The 18,521-nt window shown below is 33.7% G+C and overlaps 2 protein-coding genes across 2 annotated transcripts; both read left to right on the plus strand.

Moving 5' to 3' along the window:
- The first annotated feature begins 599 nt into the window (after positions 1-599).
- Positions 600-4,801, plus strand: LOC114179359 (putative serine/threonine-protein kinase PIX13). Its single transcript, XM_028065681.2, has 6 exons — positions 600-877; positions 956-1,302; positions 2,821-2,956; positions 3,044-3,186; positions 3,652-3,775; positions 4,067-4,801. Exons 1-6 carry the CDS (start codon positions 820-822, stop codon positions 4,453-4,455), a joined length of 1,197 nt encoding a protein of 398 aa, XP_027921482.1. The 5' UTR covers positions 600-819; the 3' UTR covers positions 4,456-4,801.
- Positions 4,802-9,677: 4,876 nt separating this feature from the next.
- Positions 9,678-11,806, plus strand: LOC114175736 (putative serine/threonine-protein kinase PIX13). The gene is made up of 6 exons (XM_085670945.1): positions 9,678-9,824; positions 9,964-10,325; positions 10,500-10,635; positions 10,724-10,866; positions 11,166-11,289; positions 11,387-11,806. The coding sequence occupies exons 1-6, from the start codon at positions 9,758-9,760 to the stop codon at positions 11,704-11,706; spliced, it is 1,152 nt and encodes a 383-aa protein (XP_085527071.1). The 5' UTR covers positions 9,678-9,757; the 3' UTR covers positions 11,707-11,806.
- The last annotated feature ends 6,715 nt before the right edge of the window (positions 11,807-18,521 follow it).

An 18,521-nucleotide genomic window follows, 5' to 3' on the forward strand; every position in this document is an offset into this window, starting at 1 on the left:
AAGATAAATATAAATAAACATGACACTGCATAGTTGAAGATAAATATATAGAAACTTATTTATTCGTAATAATAAAGAGAATTATTTTTATAACAGTATAATTTTTTTTTTTTTTACATTTCTTACCGATTTTAATGAAAAAGAAAACTCATTTCATTACAAACTCATAGTCTAAGTGAACACATTTTTAGTTTATAGGTTAATGCAGGCAATCATGTTTTTTTGCATTTTTTTTTTCCATTTCCTCTTACTTCACTATAGTTTTGAAGAAATAAATGAAATAAAAATATATTACACATAACAAGCAAAAATATAATTTATTAAATTGAAAGATTTCCCCACACTAATCATTTTTTGAAATTATTATTAAAAATTGTAATCTATATCTTTTTAAAATTTGCTGGTTTTAATATTTTCTTAATATTTTAAAGTGAAAAATAAGGTGAAATGAAAATAAATTATAAAAATACTAGAGTAAAATATTAGTAAACATTCTGCCCTGTCTGTTTGGCATGTTTATCATCAAACCAATGTATTTGTAAAGAAAAAGCGATGTCTTAACATTGAAATTTCTACAAAAAGGCAACATAGCCTAAAAGAAAACCACGTATGGTTTGAATGCATAAAATCACAGCCTCTTTCTTATCAATAAAAAACTTAACAGAACAGACAAAGACACTTCTTTCTCTCTCTAACATCCGATGAACCAAACCCGAAACTAATCGCAACATCAACCCATATTTTCTCTCTGAAATTGGTGGTTGATCAAGTAATTAGTGGCAACCGCGCCAAACAGAAGAACAACAACTTCCTCAACACATGGGTCTCTGCTTCTCCTCCTCTTCCTCCCCTCCGCCCAACCCTCCTAACTACTCAGGCAAGTCTTCAACTTTCACACTCCTTTCCCTTTCCCTGCAATCCAAATTCCCCTAACCAGTTGGGTTTTCATTTTCAGGTTCAACCAGTAACGTGGGGTTCTCCGCCACCACGAGCAGCTTTGGGAAGAGCCAATTCTCGGAGATTGCGAGTGGGAGCATCGACAGCGAAGGCTCTCTTCCATTTTGTTCCCCCGACGGCCAGATTCTGGAACGGCCCAACTTGAAGGAGTTCAGTTTCGGGGACCTCAAATCCGCGGCCAAGAGTTTCAAGGGGGACACATTGCTGGGTGAAGGTGGGTTTGGCAGAGTCTACAAGGGGTGGTTGGATGAGAAGAACCTCACCCCTGCCAAACCAGGCTCTGGCATGGTCGTCGCCATCAAAAAACTGAACCCCGAAAGCACCCAAGGATTTCAAGAATGGAAGGTAACCTTTCCTTCATCTCTTTACCTTACTTTTTAACATCTACACTTACAAAAATAATATATGCACCCATCATCTAAAATTTACATGATTATACATTTGCAAACTGGTATACACTGTTTGTTTGATAAATTGTATTAGACTTTTTCTTGTTAATAATTAATGGGGTTATCGTTTTTTCATAGAAGTGATCTTGCCGAGTTAATAATGCGATATTTATCCACGGGTCTTTCCTCCTTTTTCCCTACTTGCCTAATTTGCACTAATATACTTTTTTTCCTTCTTTGTTTGTGGTTGGAAAAGAATTTCCAGTTTTTACAAAAGAGAAAGAATTTTCAAATTGAAGTTTTTTTAGACAGTAATAAATGCTCTTCCGACCGGTGATATTTAATTTTTAATAGTTTACGGTTTGTAACGCTATGTCCTCCTTGCATCATCATCATCATCATCTGGTGGTCTGTTTTTTGTTCTTGTTTTGACTGAAGACTTGAAAGGATATTTAGAATGGTGGTGTTAATAAATATGGTGATGGTGATCTTGATTAATGTGGAGTCACAGCTGTGTGTCGTTGATGCCAGGGTTTGATATTCCACAGGAAATATATTATTATTAAAAAAAATCGGAGTCTGCAAGGTGGTCGAGGAATGTGGTTGGAAATTTTGTTGCGGGCCCACTTACATGACCTGTTTTTCTTCCATTCATTGGTTATCCACGAGTGAAGATGGGTTATTAAAATACGGTGCCTTAAATTCCACACTATTGAACGCTTGACTCATGATCTATTCAAAATGGGCGTTTACCTTTCAGTTTTTAAATTTTGATCCTTTTGGCTGTTTCTGCGATTTTCCCTTGACTTTTTCCTTCAAATAAGGGGAAAAAATTATTCATATCTGCCATTTTGTTTGAAAAGTATGATGCCATCACATAACTACTTTGCAAAGGGAACTATTTTTTAAGTTATTATAAACCACCTTAACAATTCCTTATGAAAAGTAGTTAATAATAGTATGTTTTGGACAATGCTAATGAATCTGAAATACACAGCGGAGGTGCTTAGAGTAACATTACCTAATAAATGATGTTGGTGTTATTTATAGGAATTGAATTCTTTAATAATATGTATGGGGTCTGAGATCTCTTAAAGGCAATATGCTTGTGTTTTGATCTCGTCTTAGAATTCTTAATCTTAGACGTTTGATCTGTAATCCAGTTTCTGGATTGAGGTAATCCATTATGTGATTGGCCTTGAGCCGAACCTAGAGCAAAGATGCGTTATAGAAAATTAAAACTTTTCCAGACATTGTCGATAAAATTAGGTGAACTTTTTTCGTTCTAAAGGACATGCTAAATCTTAACAAGACATTCCTAAATGTTTTCCTTCTCCATGTTTCTATTTTCAGCTGTCATATTGCATTTAATCTTACAGTGTAATCATCAACAAATCAGGGTACCTTCCGTGTGATAATTTCATTTTAGCTATATGGTTATCTAACACGTTTTTCTATTAATTGGAAAATGCAGTCAGAAGTGAACTTTTTGGGTAGGCTTTCCCACCCCAACCTCGTCAAGTTATTGGGCTACTGTTGGGACGAGGATGAACTTCTTCTTGTGTACGAGTTCATGCCTAAGGGAAGCTTGGAGAATCATCTCTTTCGAAGTATGAATCGAACATTAATAAAATAGTGAAAGAAAACTCCTCGTGAATTTGAGTTTAACTATTTTTCTTTGTCATGTTTCTGAGCAGGAAATCCTAACATAGAACCACTTTCTTGGAACACCCGGCTTAAAATAGCTATTGGTGCTGCTCGTGGACTCGCTTTCCTGCACGCCTCGGAAAAGCAAGTCATATACAGAGATTTCAAGGCCTCAAATATACTTCTTGATGGGGTCAGTAACTTTTTGTTACTTGATTTTATTATTTTATTTGTTAGTCCTTATTTTTAGAGATGGAAGCTAAAACATTTATCGTGTTAAATTGAGATGAACACAGATTTTACAAATTTGGACCCAATTGTTAGTTTTACTAGCCAAACTAATGCTGAAAATACTAACTTAATCTTTTAACATAAATATCATTTAACATAAATATCATTAGAAAAGCACTGTAAATAGTGGACTTGTATAGTAGTTGAAGACTATTTAAGTCTTATATTGAGTAGAAATGAGAAAGTTGAACAATATTATGAAAGAAAAGACCCACAAACCTGGTGTCATAGTTTCCTTTATTATAGCCAAGGTCATGAAGTGAGTAACCTAGCACGCATAATCATATTTCTGAAGTAAGAAAAAGTATATTTATTTGATGCTAAATTCTTGATATAATTTTTATAACCATTGTTTTGTATCTTACAGAATTACAATGCAAAAATATCAGATTTTGGCTTGGCTAAATTAGGACCATCTGGGGGACAATCACATGTAACTACCAGGGTCATGGGCACCTATGGTTATGCTGCTCCAGAATATATCGCTACAGGTAACTATATCTGGTTTATTTGGTTTGAGGAAGTACTTTTGTTTTTATTTCACATATTCACAAGTAATTACTTAAATGACACCTGACTTGTTGATTTCAAAGAAACTTAACAGGGAAAAAAGGCATTGTCTTGTGAAAATAAGTCAAAGACAAGAAAACAGAAAGTTTCCTTAAAACAAACAGACCTTAATGTAGTAATAGCAAAGAATGAATGTTTTGTGGAAGACGAAGTCTAATGCTTTGACCCACCACAGACTAAGATGTGTTTGGATTGTATGAATATTTGAACAGGGCACTTGTATGTGAAGAGTGATGTGTATGGATTTGGTGTAGTGCTTCTTGAAATACTGACAGGCATGAGGGCACTTGACACAAGAAGGCCAACAGGGCAGCAGAACCTGGTTGAATGGACCAAACCCTGTCTCTCTTCCAAAAAGAAGTTGAAAACAATTATGGATGCTAAGATACAGGGTCAATATTCTCCCAAAGCTGCATTCCAAGCAGCACAACTTACTCTAAAATGCCTAGAGCATGACCCTAAACAACGTCCTTCAATGAAAGAAGTTCTTGAGGGATTGGAAGCTATTGAAACCATCCATGAAAAATCCAAGGAATCCAAAACCCGCAATTCTCACCACATTTCTCATCAGCATCCCCGGCAGAGAGTTGTGAGGGTATAAATAAATTTGTATACAGAAAATCCACTAGAAACTCAGATGAGTAGTTGTATGGTCCATTGACCGGGGTTTTGGATCAGTCACTTGATACAACTGGTTTCTTTCCTAGTTTTTCTTGCTGGTTGGAAGGGGAGAAATTTTACAAGCCTTTTTTTACATGTATGATTTTTTTGTTGAATTATTTATGCTTTTAGTGGGAACATATTTTTTTACGCGCGAGAAGGGGACGTAGCTTTGACTATAGTTTGCTAATATGTCACATTTTCAGGACTTTTTCTTTCAATGGAAAATTGATCAGCTTATGTACATCACGAACAGTAATGATATGAAGATTTTTATTTATCCTACACTATTGATAGTTGTGTTTCTTTTTTGTTATTCTTTTTATCATGTTATGGGCATTGTTATAAATAGAGGTGGACAAAAAAAATTCAATCTACTTTTTTTTACTTTTTTTTACGATCCAATCAATTTAAAATTCATTTTGTTAAAAATTCAATTCATTTAAAATCTATTTTATTAAATTTGGATTTTAATCTATTCTACATTTTATATTTGATATTTATTATTTGAATCCAGATTTTTAAATTTGGAAAATCTAAAATATTTAATATAAATTTTTAATCTAAAATTTTAGTTGGGTAGGACTGAAAATTGAGATGGGTTGGTCCAACTCAAATGTTAAGATGGGTTGGTACAGGTAAAAGGTCACAATGGATCGTCTTGAACACAAGGTCAAACTAGGTCGGTACAAGATGAAGGTTGAGTTGGGCAAGTCGGGTTCAAGGTTAAGACGGATCGACCCTGGTTGAAGATTGACTAAAATTTGGTCGAGTCGACCCTAACTGAAATTTGACAGAATTTGGTAGAGTTTATCGAGTCGACCCCAAGCGAATTACAACAGTATTTGGTCAAGTCAGACCTGAACGAAATTCGGTAGAGTTGGTCGCATATGAAATTTGGTCAAGTAAGTCCCAATAGAAATTCGGACGACTTCGGTCATGTCGGTCTTGTTCAAAATTTAGCTGAGTTCTGTCTAGTCAGTCTAGGTAGAAATTCGGTCAATATTCAGCCGAATTCGGTCGAGTCGGACCTGACCAAATTCGGTTGAGTCGCCCTGGCCGAAATTCAGTGGCATTTAGTCGAGTTGGGCCCTTAGAGAAATTTAGTCGACTTCGGCTAAGTCAGGATCAATCAAAATACTGCTAAATTTGATTAAGTTGGCCTTGCTCGATATTCGTTCAAGTTTGTCGTGGCCAAAATTTAGACAAATTTGATTGAGTTGGTCTTGTTGAAATTCTACCAAGTCTACCTTGACTAAAATTCGACCGAATTTGGTTGAGTCGACCTTGGCCAAAATTTAGCCGAATTCGACCAAGTTGACCTTGACCGAAATTGTGCCTAGTTGGCCCACTCAAAATTGGGTTGAGTCGGGCCCTGCCAAAATTGGGTCGAGTTTGGCCTTGCCAAAATTTGGATGAGTCGGCTCGTTAGAAATTCGTCCAACTTTGGCCTAGTCACCCCCGACTAAAATATGGTCGAATTCGATCGAGTTGATCTCGGCTGAAATTTGATCGAATTTGACCTAGTCGATCCAACCAAAATTTGGCCGAGTTTGTCATAGTTGAAATTTTGTCAAATTTGGCCGAGTCAGTACCGACCGAAATTCGTTCGAATTTAACCTTAACCAAATTTTAGCCTACGTGGCCAGATCAAAATTGGGGAGACTCGATCCCTACCAAAATTCGGTCGAGTCGACCTCAGCCGAAATTTAGTTGAATTCAATCAAATCAGTCTCGACGGCACAAATTTTAGAAAATTTATTTTAAATTTCTTTTATAGAAAATAGATTTTGAATTTTGAATTTGATACAAATATTTGTACCTGAATTTAAATTTTGATCCTTAGATTTAAATTTAAAAAAAAAAAAAAACTTGTAACAAAAATGGATTTAGATCCAAAATTTGATATAATTATTTGGATCTAACAGATCTTGATTCATGATCACCCCTAATTATATCACCTCTTTTCCGTGTTAGATATTGATTCCATCAATTTTATCGTGTTCAAATTATGTTGAAAAGGCTAAGAAAATAAAATAGAAAACATTATTAAGTGATGCCAACTAATAAGCGTGTTGAACAAGATATATGTTTAATGTATTTGACGTTTTGTTTCAATGAAACAAAATACGTGTAGATCGGTTTTCTTTATTGAAAAATATGTTTTTGTTTTATTGTTTTACAAGTTTTGATCCATTTCAAAATTACACTGGCATGCCAGGATGCTGAATTGGCCTGAAAGAATTGCTCCTGTGTATCTTAATTTTAGAAGTCTTACACCGTTAAATAAATTTATGCACTTAACCTAAACATTCATTTTCTGTTAAAGTTGTTAAAACAAATGTTTAACCTAAATTTGTAACTTTTACTATTTATCCTGTATTAATACCTAAAACATACACTCCGTTAATTTATCACTATACTTTTTTCTTAATTAAAACAATACTTACATAAATGATGTCACGTTATTTAGTCCAAAAACAAATTTTAAATGACAAATTTTGTTAATTTTAAACCGTATTTATGAGTCACTTCATTGTAGATTGTATAATAAAAGGCTAACAAGCAAAAAGGGAAAAGAAAAAAAAAAAGGTTGTACACAACTTTGTAACAAGAATATTTTTAACACATGTTTTTATGGAAACATTGAGGTTTAGAATTTTTTTTTTCTTTCTAAAACTATTGTCAGTTTTGATTCTTGTTTATATACATGGCTGTGATGTGACTCGAGACTTTTTGGATAGGAATGCGAAATTTTCAAGATTTCCAAGAAGTTCCTTTTTATGTCTAGCATGCCTTTAAATTTCTAAACATTGACTCATCAAATCACCGACCACTTGAGTTTTTATTTTCTTCTACCAACGTTATTTCTGGAATTTAGATTGTGGGGCTTCTTTTGTTTATCTCAAACGTGACTTTTGGTTGTTTGAATAGGATGGTGCATTTATGTACTTTGTTAGATTGGGAGTGTGATATTAGATTAAAATGTATGTGTGTTATGGATCCTAAGACTTTGAAGTTCTCTCATGGCAAGTCATGTGGTTGAAAGTCATTCGATTATATATCTTTACAAAAATATATAACCTAACAAAATATTAAATTAAACATATACAAAGTAAATGTATATATAATTATAATCTTTTACAAAAATAAAATCACAAGAATTTTTTTTAATATATTTTAGGTATTGTTTTTGCATTTGTACATGAACCGTTACCATAAATTGTAAAACAAAAAAACACATGTAAAAGTAAGATATTAAAATATTTTTTCAACTTAAAAAAATATACATAAAGTAAATAATGCAATTTATAACACCTCCTGGCCCATCCCAGCAATGTCAGTGTCTCTGTAAGCTGGTGACATCTCTCTTGTTAAGAGGGTGTTAAAGGTCAGGTTGAAAGTTATCCATTCATAGAAAATTAGGTTTGAACTCTTACACAGCTAATTATGTTCAACAATGACATACTTACGTCGCCATAAATTGTTGTCTATTAAAATAAAATATAATTATATATTTATTTAGTTTTTTGATATTATATATAATTAATTATTTGGATTATGAGTTTTTTTTATAAATTTTTTATCTCTACGAAACTTAGATTTATATTTAAATTCTCAATCATCTCCTCCTTAAAAATGAGTTCCTTTTATATTGATGCTTTTTTTCTTTGTCAAAAAAAACATTCTTAATCACTAAAAGCTTAATGATAACCTTTTTACCGTAACAACTAAAAGTACCAAAGTATGCGGTGAAAACAATTTTTCTATGTGGTGGTTTTGCTTGACTTTGTTCTCATATCTTCACAACAATTTTACTTATTTAAACAATTCTACATATGGGTACCATAAATAAATATTTATTGGACCCACAAATTCAATAAAAAAGTTTTATTTTGTTTGATTTTGTTTCACAACTATTCCACTCTGATCCTAAATTAAAAGGAAAAAGTAGATTGTAACATATTTTAAATATATATACTTCTATATCTCTGTAATAACAAGCTTTTAGCAAGCAAACCCCCCTCTTTCTCTTTGCCAAGAAAAGATCTAAAATCAGTAGGAATGAACTGCTACGTATTTAAGCGGTGGCAATCCAGCAAATGTATAAAGTCGCGTAAGTAATAAATATGGTAAGTCCAAGTATATTTTTTTTACGGAAATTGTGTTTGTTTAGTCAATTAGGTGTACTTACTAATTTAAACGTTGAATATAACCATAGATTAATTCGAAACAAGTGAAAACATAAAGATTTCTAAACTTTAAAGTGATAAAATACCAAGGCAAAGACTCATTGAGGTTGAAATTCATGACCAAAACTCTAAGCAAACATCTCACAATATATATCTCTCATCTACTCAAGCATTAACATCAAAGGTATGCAATCCCTAATTCCTTAGGGGTATGTTTTGAACTTTTATGTAAAAATACTAATTCCTTAGATTTTTAAACACAAAAGACACATTAAAAACGATGTCTAGAATGACCAAATGCTTTGGTCTATGTCTAGAACCAAACCTTTAGGTTGTTCTATCCATGTCTAGGGTTCCAAAACACTTTCCAATGATTAGATACCATCGAAAACACATAAATATTCCATCATGCACGAAAATGTAGATAGAACACAAAAGCAGCGAAAGAGATTCTATTGCATAGATGAAACTATAATGAGTTTAAGTACATTACATCCAATCCCAATGAAATGGAGTTTAACTACTCCTATACATCTAGAGCACAAATGGAGTTGGAATGGTAGAATGGATGAAGAAAGATGAATCCTTTAAGAAGTGTCTCTGCCTTCGTCTTGAGTTTCAACAGTGTTCCTCCCACCAAAACTCCCTTTTCTGTTTGAGTCTCGACACTTTTAACGTTTAAGCAAAAAGTGAAACTTGTTGGGCTAACAAGCCTTCCTCACTAGGCTAGTGAGTCTAGGTAGCTGGCGAGTACGTCCAACTAGTTGGACAAGTGACTCCGGAGAGCAACTAGTGATTTTTCTCCTCTTCCATTCTTTTCTACAAAAGTCCACAAACATCAAAATAAACATATTTTTGAAATAAAATAACAAAATCTTAAATTTTTTCATGAGATTAACACAAAAATACATGAATAAAAGATAATTAAGAGGTTCCAAGAAGTCTAAACGATAAGTAATTATCACACATGTCACAATCCAAAACACACATTTTAGCGGGAATCTGGTTACCAAGTGTCAACCAGAAACAAAGGTTCCTGACTGTCATAAGATGGGTCTATGCTTCTCCGGTGCTCCATCACTTCACTCCTCTTCGCTCAACAACACTCACTGTTCAGGCAAGTTATCAAATTTTCCGTGTCCTTTCGGTATCAAATTCTCCTTTCCTTTTATATTCCTCCCAAAAGAAGAATTGAGTCGTCCCTTTTTCCTTCGATTCGAATCTTGCCATGAGGGGTTGGGTTCCTCTGTTTTCAGGTTCATCAGACATTCACGGCAGCAAAGTGGAGTCCTCCGCAATCACCACAATCAGAGAGACTCAGTCTTCCGTGATTACCAGAGGAAGCATCGACAGCCTATGCTCTCGTTCTCCTCCTCCTCCTCTTTCTCGTTTCATTCCTCCTTCTCTTCTTTCTTTTCCCCGTAGACGGATTCTGAAATCGCCTGAGTTGAAGGTGTTCAGTTTTGAGGAGCTGAAATCTGTCACAAGGAATTTCTGGTCCGACAGATTGCTCGGTGAAGGAAAGTTTGCCCGAGTTTACAAGGGATGGGTGGATGAGAACACCCTCACCCCCGTCAAACCAGGCTCTGGAGTGGTAATATTCTTGGGAATAAAAACGGTAATATTCTTGATTGATGATGATTTTTTCCAACAAAATGTTTATCATTCTGTCATGTTGTATTGCATTTAATTTTTTAGTGTAACCTTCAACACGATTAGAGTAGTGATTCCTACTTTTTGCACAACTTGAATCGCTATTTAAACATGATTTTGTGTTGGTTGGAAAATGCAGTCTGAGGTAAACATTTTAGGAAGGCTTTCTCACCCCAACTTGGTGAGGTTATTGGGATACTGTTGGGACGAGAATCAGTTTCTTCTCGTGTATGAATCCATGTCGCAGGGAAGCTTGGAGTGGCATCTTTTCCGAAGTATGAATTGAAGATAATTTAAACAGGTTAAAGAAAACTTCTCTTAACTTTGAGTTTAATTCATATTATTTGTCTTGTTTCTGAGCAGGAAATCATAGGATGAAACCACTTTCTTGGAACAACCGGCTTAAAATAGCTACCGGTGCAGCTCGGGGATTAGCTTTCTTGCACGCCAACGAAAACAAAGTCATATTCAGAGCTTTCAAGACCTCAAATATACTTCTCGACGAGGTCAGTTATTTATTGTTCGTTGATTTTCGTATGTCGTAATGGAGACCAAAGCAAATACAGGATTAAGTTGTAATCAATGCACAGTTATCTTTTTGAGATAGTTTAACTCCATCTGTTAACATATAACCTGAAAAAACGCAATGTCTTCATTCTCATAGTCTCTTTCTTAGCGCTGTCAATACTATAGACCGGTGACTAGTTAAAGAATATTATTACATGATGTTATGAGTATAAGATTTTTAAATTTGAGTGCTAAATTCCTCTTATAACTTTGAAAAGCGATTGCTTTGTATGTGCAGAATTACAATGCAAAAATATCAGATTTTGGGTTGGCTAAATTGTGGCCTCCTGGGGAACAATCACATGTAACTACCAGGATCGTTGGCACCTGTGGTCATGCGGCTCCAGAATATATCGCAACTGGTAACTATATCTGCGCATAATTGACAATTCAAGCACAACATGTGGAAAATGAAGTCCAATTCTTTGACCCACCACAAACTAACATGTGTTTGAACAGGAAAATTGAACGTGAAGAGTGATGTGTATGGATTTGGTGTAGTGCTTCTTGAAATACTGACAGGCATGAGGGCATTTGACTCGACAAGAGAGCAGCAGAACCTGGTTGAATGGAGAAAAGCTTGTCTCTCTTCTAAAAAGAAGTTGAAAAGAATTATGGATGGTAGGATAAAGGGTCAATATTCACCCAAGGCTGCATTACAAACAGCACAACTTACTCTGAAATGCCTGGAGAATGACCTTAAGCAACGTCCTTCAATGGAACAAGTACTGGAGGCATTGGAAGCCATTGAAAATATTCATTCAAGATACCCAACTTAGATGTGTATTTTTTTTTCCTTTCTTAATTTTTACTAGATTTGTTTTAAGTTAAAATACAAAAATAATTTTAATTTAAGACAAGGAAAGATAATCATTTAAATTTGTTATTTTATTTTTGAAAAAATATTTTTTGACAAATTTTCTTTTTGATAAATTTGACAAAGTTTTCATAAATAAAATTAAATATATTAATTTTTTATCTTTTAATTAAAATGAAGTAATAAAGTGGTTTTTTTTACTTAAATTGATACTTTGTCAAAGTTTGTCAATTTTTTTTTGTCAAATTATCATTTTCTTATATTTTTATTTGAGTTGAATAAATTTTACAAGTTCTAAAAAACGGTTGAGTAATGGTTTCTGAAAAATTAATTTGGGAATTTTTGTGTTTATGGAGTGTTTTGGTGTGGGTGGATGGAACAACAAGACTGGAAATATGTTAATATTGGGTGATTGTGATGAAATTGTTTGTGAATATATGCTATTATGCAAAAATTTGAAAGAGGTTGTGAGGATGAGAACTAATGTATTGTTATACAAATGTGGGTTGTTGTGTTTTTCATGTTTAAAGTTTGAATTTTGTAGAAATTACCAAAAAATGAATAGAAATTATGAGAGTTGAAATTTTGATAACATGATGGTTTATTTGGTCTGACTTTTTGAAATGATGAAAGAAATTTTTTAATTTATGTTTTGCTGCTATAGATTTTTTTTCAGTGTTACTTTTGAATATATTGCCCCTATAAGTGGTATATATTTGGTAAAAGGAGTGATCGATGATAATTAGGAAACTAGAGTTGAGAAATAGAAGGGAACGAAGTGTAAGTTTCAATTTTTTAACAAATCAAGAAACTAGTCTATTATATAGGAACTTTTACTAAGAATTTTTAGAAATCATGATTCTCATAATTATATTATTAGAAGAGTTTAAGAACTTACCTCAATCCATTACAAAATTCTTTTAATATTTTTCCTCCTTCTTTTACTCTCTTTGATGACTTCTTGATGATATAAAATTATCAAGTACAAAGTCTTTTTCCTGACAAAGTCACATTTCTTTTACGTTTTATTTTGAAACGTAATCCTCTTCAACTTTTTAAGAGCCATTTAACTTCTAGTATTTTAAAATATTTAATAAAATATATACTATAATACTCATATTAAGTGTGAAGTGAGGGAATTAATTTAATAAGTCCAAAATAATTCTTATAACTTTAATACATTTATATTCTAATAATCATCACATTAGAATCTTTACATTAAAGTTATTCTTTAAATTACATGAACCAAATATTAAATTAATATAATTTAACATTCTCCCATTTGGTTCATGTGATGACTTGAAGATCCAATACTAAACTTTAAGTGTGCACCATTCATTGGAATTATCAAGTCAACTTTTTTTAATAATTGAATTAGATGATGGATCATGGCGATTGCAAGCTATTCAACCACATGGTTCCTTCCATGTATCACAAATCATCTAACTCAATTTCACTTTAATTATACCATAATATGTATCTTTATTTTCTTTTCAAAGATACATCCTGCCATTCCACATAAACAAAATAATGAATACCTTTAATTGTGAATGACAAATAAATGAACAAAAACGTAACTGTAACTGAATTCACAAGTGTCAAACAAAGAGAGCATTATTGCAATAATGTATATATAGCATATTACATTTATAACAAGGACTTGTCCATAACACCCATCCTTTCAACATGACCAATAAATGTTTTGGGTGGTAAGCCTTTAGTTAATGCATCCGTTATCATTAAATATGTACCAATATACTCAATTAATGCACTTCTTCTTTGACCAATAAGTACTTCAAATCCATATTTTTTGCACCTTTCGAGCACTTATCATTCTTAGAGAAACAGTTGCGGAATTGACACAATAAATCCTTAATGGTCTAGCAATGTTGTCAACAACACCAAGCTTTGAGACAAAATTCCGCAACCACAAAACATGAATATTAGCCTCAAAGCGTGATACAAATTCAGCCTCCATGGTGGAAGTAGCAATAACTGATTATTTTGCACTTTTCCAAGAAATTGCTCCTCCAGCCAATAGATAAACATATCCAAATGTGAACTTTCTTGAATCCACACATCCTGGATAGTTTGAATCCGAGTAACCAATCACTTCAAGATGACCTGACTTCCTGTAGGTGAGCATATAGTTATTGGTGCCTTATAAGTACCTAAGAACTTTCTTTACAGTTTTTCAATGGTCCATACCAAAATTACTTTGATATCGGTCTAACATACCAACAACAAAACTGATATCCGGGCGAGTACAAGTTTGAGCATACATCAAACTCCCAACCATTGATGCATAAGGAATTGACTCCATGACCTTTCATTCCAAAACATTATTAGGACGTTGCATTTGACTAAACTTATCCCCTTTCTGAATTGGAACTATTCCAGCAAAGCATTTATCCATTCTAAATCTCTCTAATACCTTGTTAATATATGATTTCTAAGACAATCCCAATAATCCTTGTGATCTATCACAAAATTTCTATTCCTATCACATAGGATGCCTCACCTATATCTTTCATTTTAAACTTATTAGAGAGAAACTTCTTTACATCATTTAACATGACAACATTATTAGTAGCAAGCAGAATATCATCAACATATAAAACTAAAATTACAAACATGCTCTCATTAACATTCATGTAGATACACCGATCAACAGTATTTTCTATAAAACCATATGACATGATGGTATCGTTAAACTTGAGATACCATTGTCTAGAAGCTTGTTTTAGTCCATATATTGACTTCTTTAATTTACACACCATATTTTCCTTTCTTATGGGAACAAAACCTTCAAGTTGATCCATATATTTCTTCCTCTAAGTCACCATTTAGAAACTTTAGGTTGAATAAATAACAAATATAAAGACTAAAATGAATATAAAACTTTGACTATGACACATGACACGCTGCTGGGTTGACACGCAAGCATTTAAAAAAAATTAAAAAAAGAAAAACATGAAATGACACTTGACAATCACTGTTCATGACTGTTGATGATTTAAACAGTGTTAGCAAAAAATGACCAAATTGAACAAAATTGACGAAAATTAGGACCTATTTGAACATAAAAAAAAATTAGGACCGATTTGACAAAACTTATGAAAATTATGACTAAAAATGTATTTTAACCTTTCTTTTAATACTTGTTGCATTTTTTATTTTTCTTTTGTAGTTAATTCTAATTTTCTTGCCTTGTATTTATTGGTATTAGACTATAAGAATATATACTTTTTAGTTTTTAATGATGCGAAATATTTTATTTTATAATGTTATTAATTTATTAATTAATATACTTATGGAATTTTACATAATGTATTTTTATTTATTTTAATTTTCAAATAAGTTCATCTTGAAATTGCTTTTCTTTAAATGAAGGATTTATTAAAAAAGAAATAAAAAAGATAAATATGATTTTAATCCTTGAAGTGTAACATCCTTAAAGAATATTACTTAAATTAATATGTAACGATATAAAAGAAGTTTAAGCGTCGCAACATTATTTATCCCAAAATGTGGGAAAAACAAAATTCAATATTCAACGCGACAATACTCAAAGAAAATTAAATCAAAAGTTATTACAAGTTCCCATAAAACCATAAAATCAATAGTAAAAATCCCTAGCTCTAACCCAGCTAGCCCTCACTCCGCAGTCCGAGCACCATCAGCATCATCTGTATTATCATCTGCTCTCGTGTAACGAGTTACACGATCATCGCCAAGCACAAACAGAAAGGGTGAGTTCAACAATATAAGAAATCACATAAATTAAATAATATAAAACAGTCAATCTTATTATCATAAATAGACCTTGGTTACATTCCCAACACACCCCAAGGCTTTTCAACCTCTCACCTACAACAAGGTTAGCCATGAACTCAGGATTCATGATGCTCACACGAACCTACCCGCTCATGGTCCTGCCTCTACGAACCTCCCCTCTCGTAGTCCTACTCTACGGACCTACCCGCCCGTAATCCAACACATGTGATCCACAAGCTACGTACCTCCCTGCACGCAGCATCTCTCAACTGTGAGCACGGAACATACGAACCTACCTCGCTCGTATCCCTACAGGAGAGTAATCGAGTATGAACCTCTCCGCTCATACCATCACATGTTATCCACCATCCATGAACCTACCTGCTCATGGCACAACATCTCCTGATCCACGTTTCATCAAAGCGTACAAACATTACACACAAACTGCACCAAACTCGCTTGGGCTAGAAGCCTTAGCTTAAGCGACCAGGCCTGTCTCGCTTAGGCTGAGCTTCCTCACCTGAGAGAGCGTGCTACCAGGGTTCACGTGCGAAGGCTCGCTTATGCGAGCTGGCCTCGCCTGGGCGATATCTCCCTTCGCTCAACACAACTTCACTCGCCTAGGCGACGAGACATCAGAACACACCCTCCTCAATTGCGATTTCTTGCTCAGGCGAGTACCTCTCGCTTGAGCGAGGTACTCTGTCGCTCAAACCATGGGCTCCTTGCCTGAGCGAGTCCCTCGAGCACAACCTCACCACTACGCGATTTCTCGCCTAGGCGAGCTGCTCTCGCCTAAGCGAGATGTGCAGACACAACCCAAATTTTCGTTTCTGCTATTCTCGCCTAGGCGAGCCTAGTTAGCTCGAGCGAGAATAGCAAATATTCTCCCTGTCATGCGCGCAGAAACCTATACCCAAAAGCCCCAAAACCCCATTCAACTATGTCCAGCAATACATTGTAGGATTCAACATTTTGTGCATGACTTGAACATCAAATTAGTCACTCCAACTGCGAAAATAGACCCTCAACACCAACAGTACAACAAATTTCCATAATTCCCATACAATGCATACAAATTGACCAAAACTGCATAACAACCATTTCACCACTGATTCATACCATGAGAAGCACGGAAATTCATGATCAAACACAGTTATACATGCATCTCAAAGTATACGAAATTCACAATCATAAAAACACGCAAAGGAACTCCCCTAACTTGAAATTTCTTGCTCAATTGGGTCTTTTAACCTTAACTTTGCACTACCACCAATAATTCCCCTTTGCTCTCCAAACTCAGATTTCTTGGTTCTTTGTGACTCTACTTGGCACCCCAAACTCGTGCTCCCCTTAATAAAGAAAACGAAAAAGGCATTAATTATTTATAATTGTCTTTCATATCTCATTATGGGCAGGCTGTTGTCTTTCCCTTCCCTTGGAAGCCCAAGAGCTCTAGGATTTTCCCACCCTTTCACATTCAGACCACAAGCATTTTAACAAAAATAAAGGGCTAATTTGTTCTCAACAAGGGTTGAAGGATTTTCCCACCCTTTCACATTCAGACCACAAGCATTTTAACAAAAATAAAGGGCTAATTTGTTCTCAACAAGGGTTGAACCCACAACCACTCAATCACAAGGCAATTACACAACTAATTCAACCAAGTCATGTTTGTGATAATCCCCAATTATTTAGGATTTCATTATCACATCTCACACTCAAATATATCAATAAAATAGCACACAAAAATCGACACACATAGGACTCAAACCTAAGTCCTTTCACATAATCAAAGTACTCTCAACCATTTTACATTAAATGCCTTAAAGGCTTCCATTACCCGCATTTATTAAATAATTATTTACTTAACTATTTAATTTTCTCGGGTCTTACATGAAATATTATGTAAAATTATAAATGGTTTGTAGTTGAAATTTTTATATTGTTTGGTCCCTATACTTTCAAAAGCATAGTATTGGTTTTTATCTATAATAAGTGTTTAGTTTTAGTAACATTTTATATCATTTAAACACTTATTTTGCTTAAATTCAATGTAAAAATCATTAAAATAGTCTCTTTTGCATTAAAATACAGAACGAAGAGTGAAAAATTATAAAACGTGGAATTTAACATGTTAATGCTTTTTTTACAAGAAAAAACGAAGGAAATTAAGAAGTGGGTGTCGAGCCCTAAAGTTACAGTTAAGTTGGAAGAGATGAAATGAGAAAATCCAAAATAAGAGCCTAAGGTTGAGCAACGATATTGGCGTTGAGCTACATTTGAGGAAACCTTCACTGCAAGGAAACCCTAAGCTCCAGAATGACGGTTGAACTTCAAAAGAAAACCATCGGCTCTGATACCACTATTGAGTTTATATATTTTTCATGTGGGTTATAGTCATTGAGAAATTGTAGTTCTAATTACTGTTTTATCAAACCAAATTTCTATGGATATGACATTGTTGTACTACAAGAAAACCAATGCACTTGCTGGATAAATTAGACCTTCAACTAGGTGACAGTAGTCTCTCGTTTCCAACAACATTAAATTATGGGTTAAATATGTTTTTAGTCCCTCAAGTTTAAGTGAATTTTGGAATTAGTCCATCATCAAAACTTTATACCAATTTAGTCCTCCATCTTTCAAAATGCGTGAATTTAGTCCTTTTAACCAAATTTTGTTAAGTTTATCTGATGTTTCAAGCACATTTCATGATAGTATTTAAGTTAACATTGAAGCAAAAATGTGTCAAATAGTGTAAATAATTTAAATACTATCATGAAATACGCTTGAAACGTCAGATAAACTTAACAAAATTTAGTTAAAAGGACTAAAGTCATGCATTTTGAAAGATGAAGGATTAAATTGGTAAAAAGTTTTGATGAGGAACTAATTTCAAATTTTGTTGAAACTTGAGGGAGCAAAAACATACTTAACCCTTAAATTATCGTTTCCAATGTACTTGCCGGATAAATTAACACATAAAGTGACTCGTGT

Source organism: Vigna unguiculata, chromosome 3, assembly GCF_037176805.1.
Source record: "Vigna unguiculata cultivar grain cowpea cultivar isolate G323 ecotype 2 chromosome 3, ASM3717680v1, whole genome shotgun sequence".
Taxonomy (NCBI): domain Eukaryota; kingdom Viridiplantae; phylum Streptophyta; class Magnoliopsida; order Fabales; family Fabaceae; genus Vigna; species Vigna unguiculata.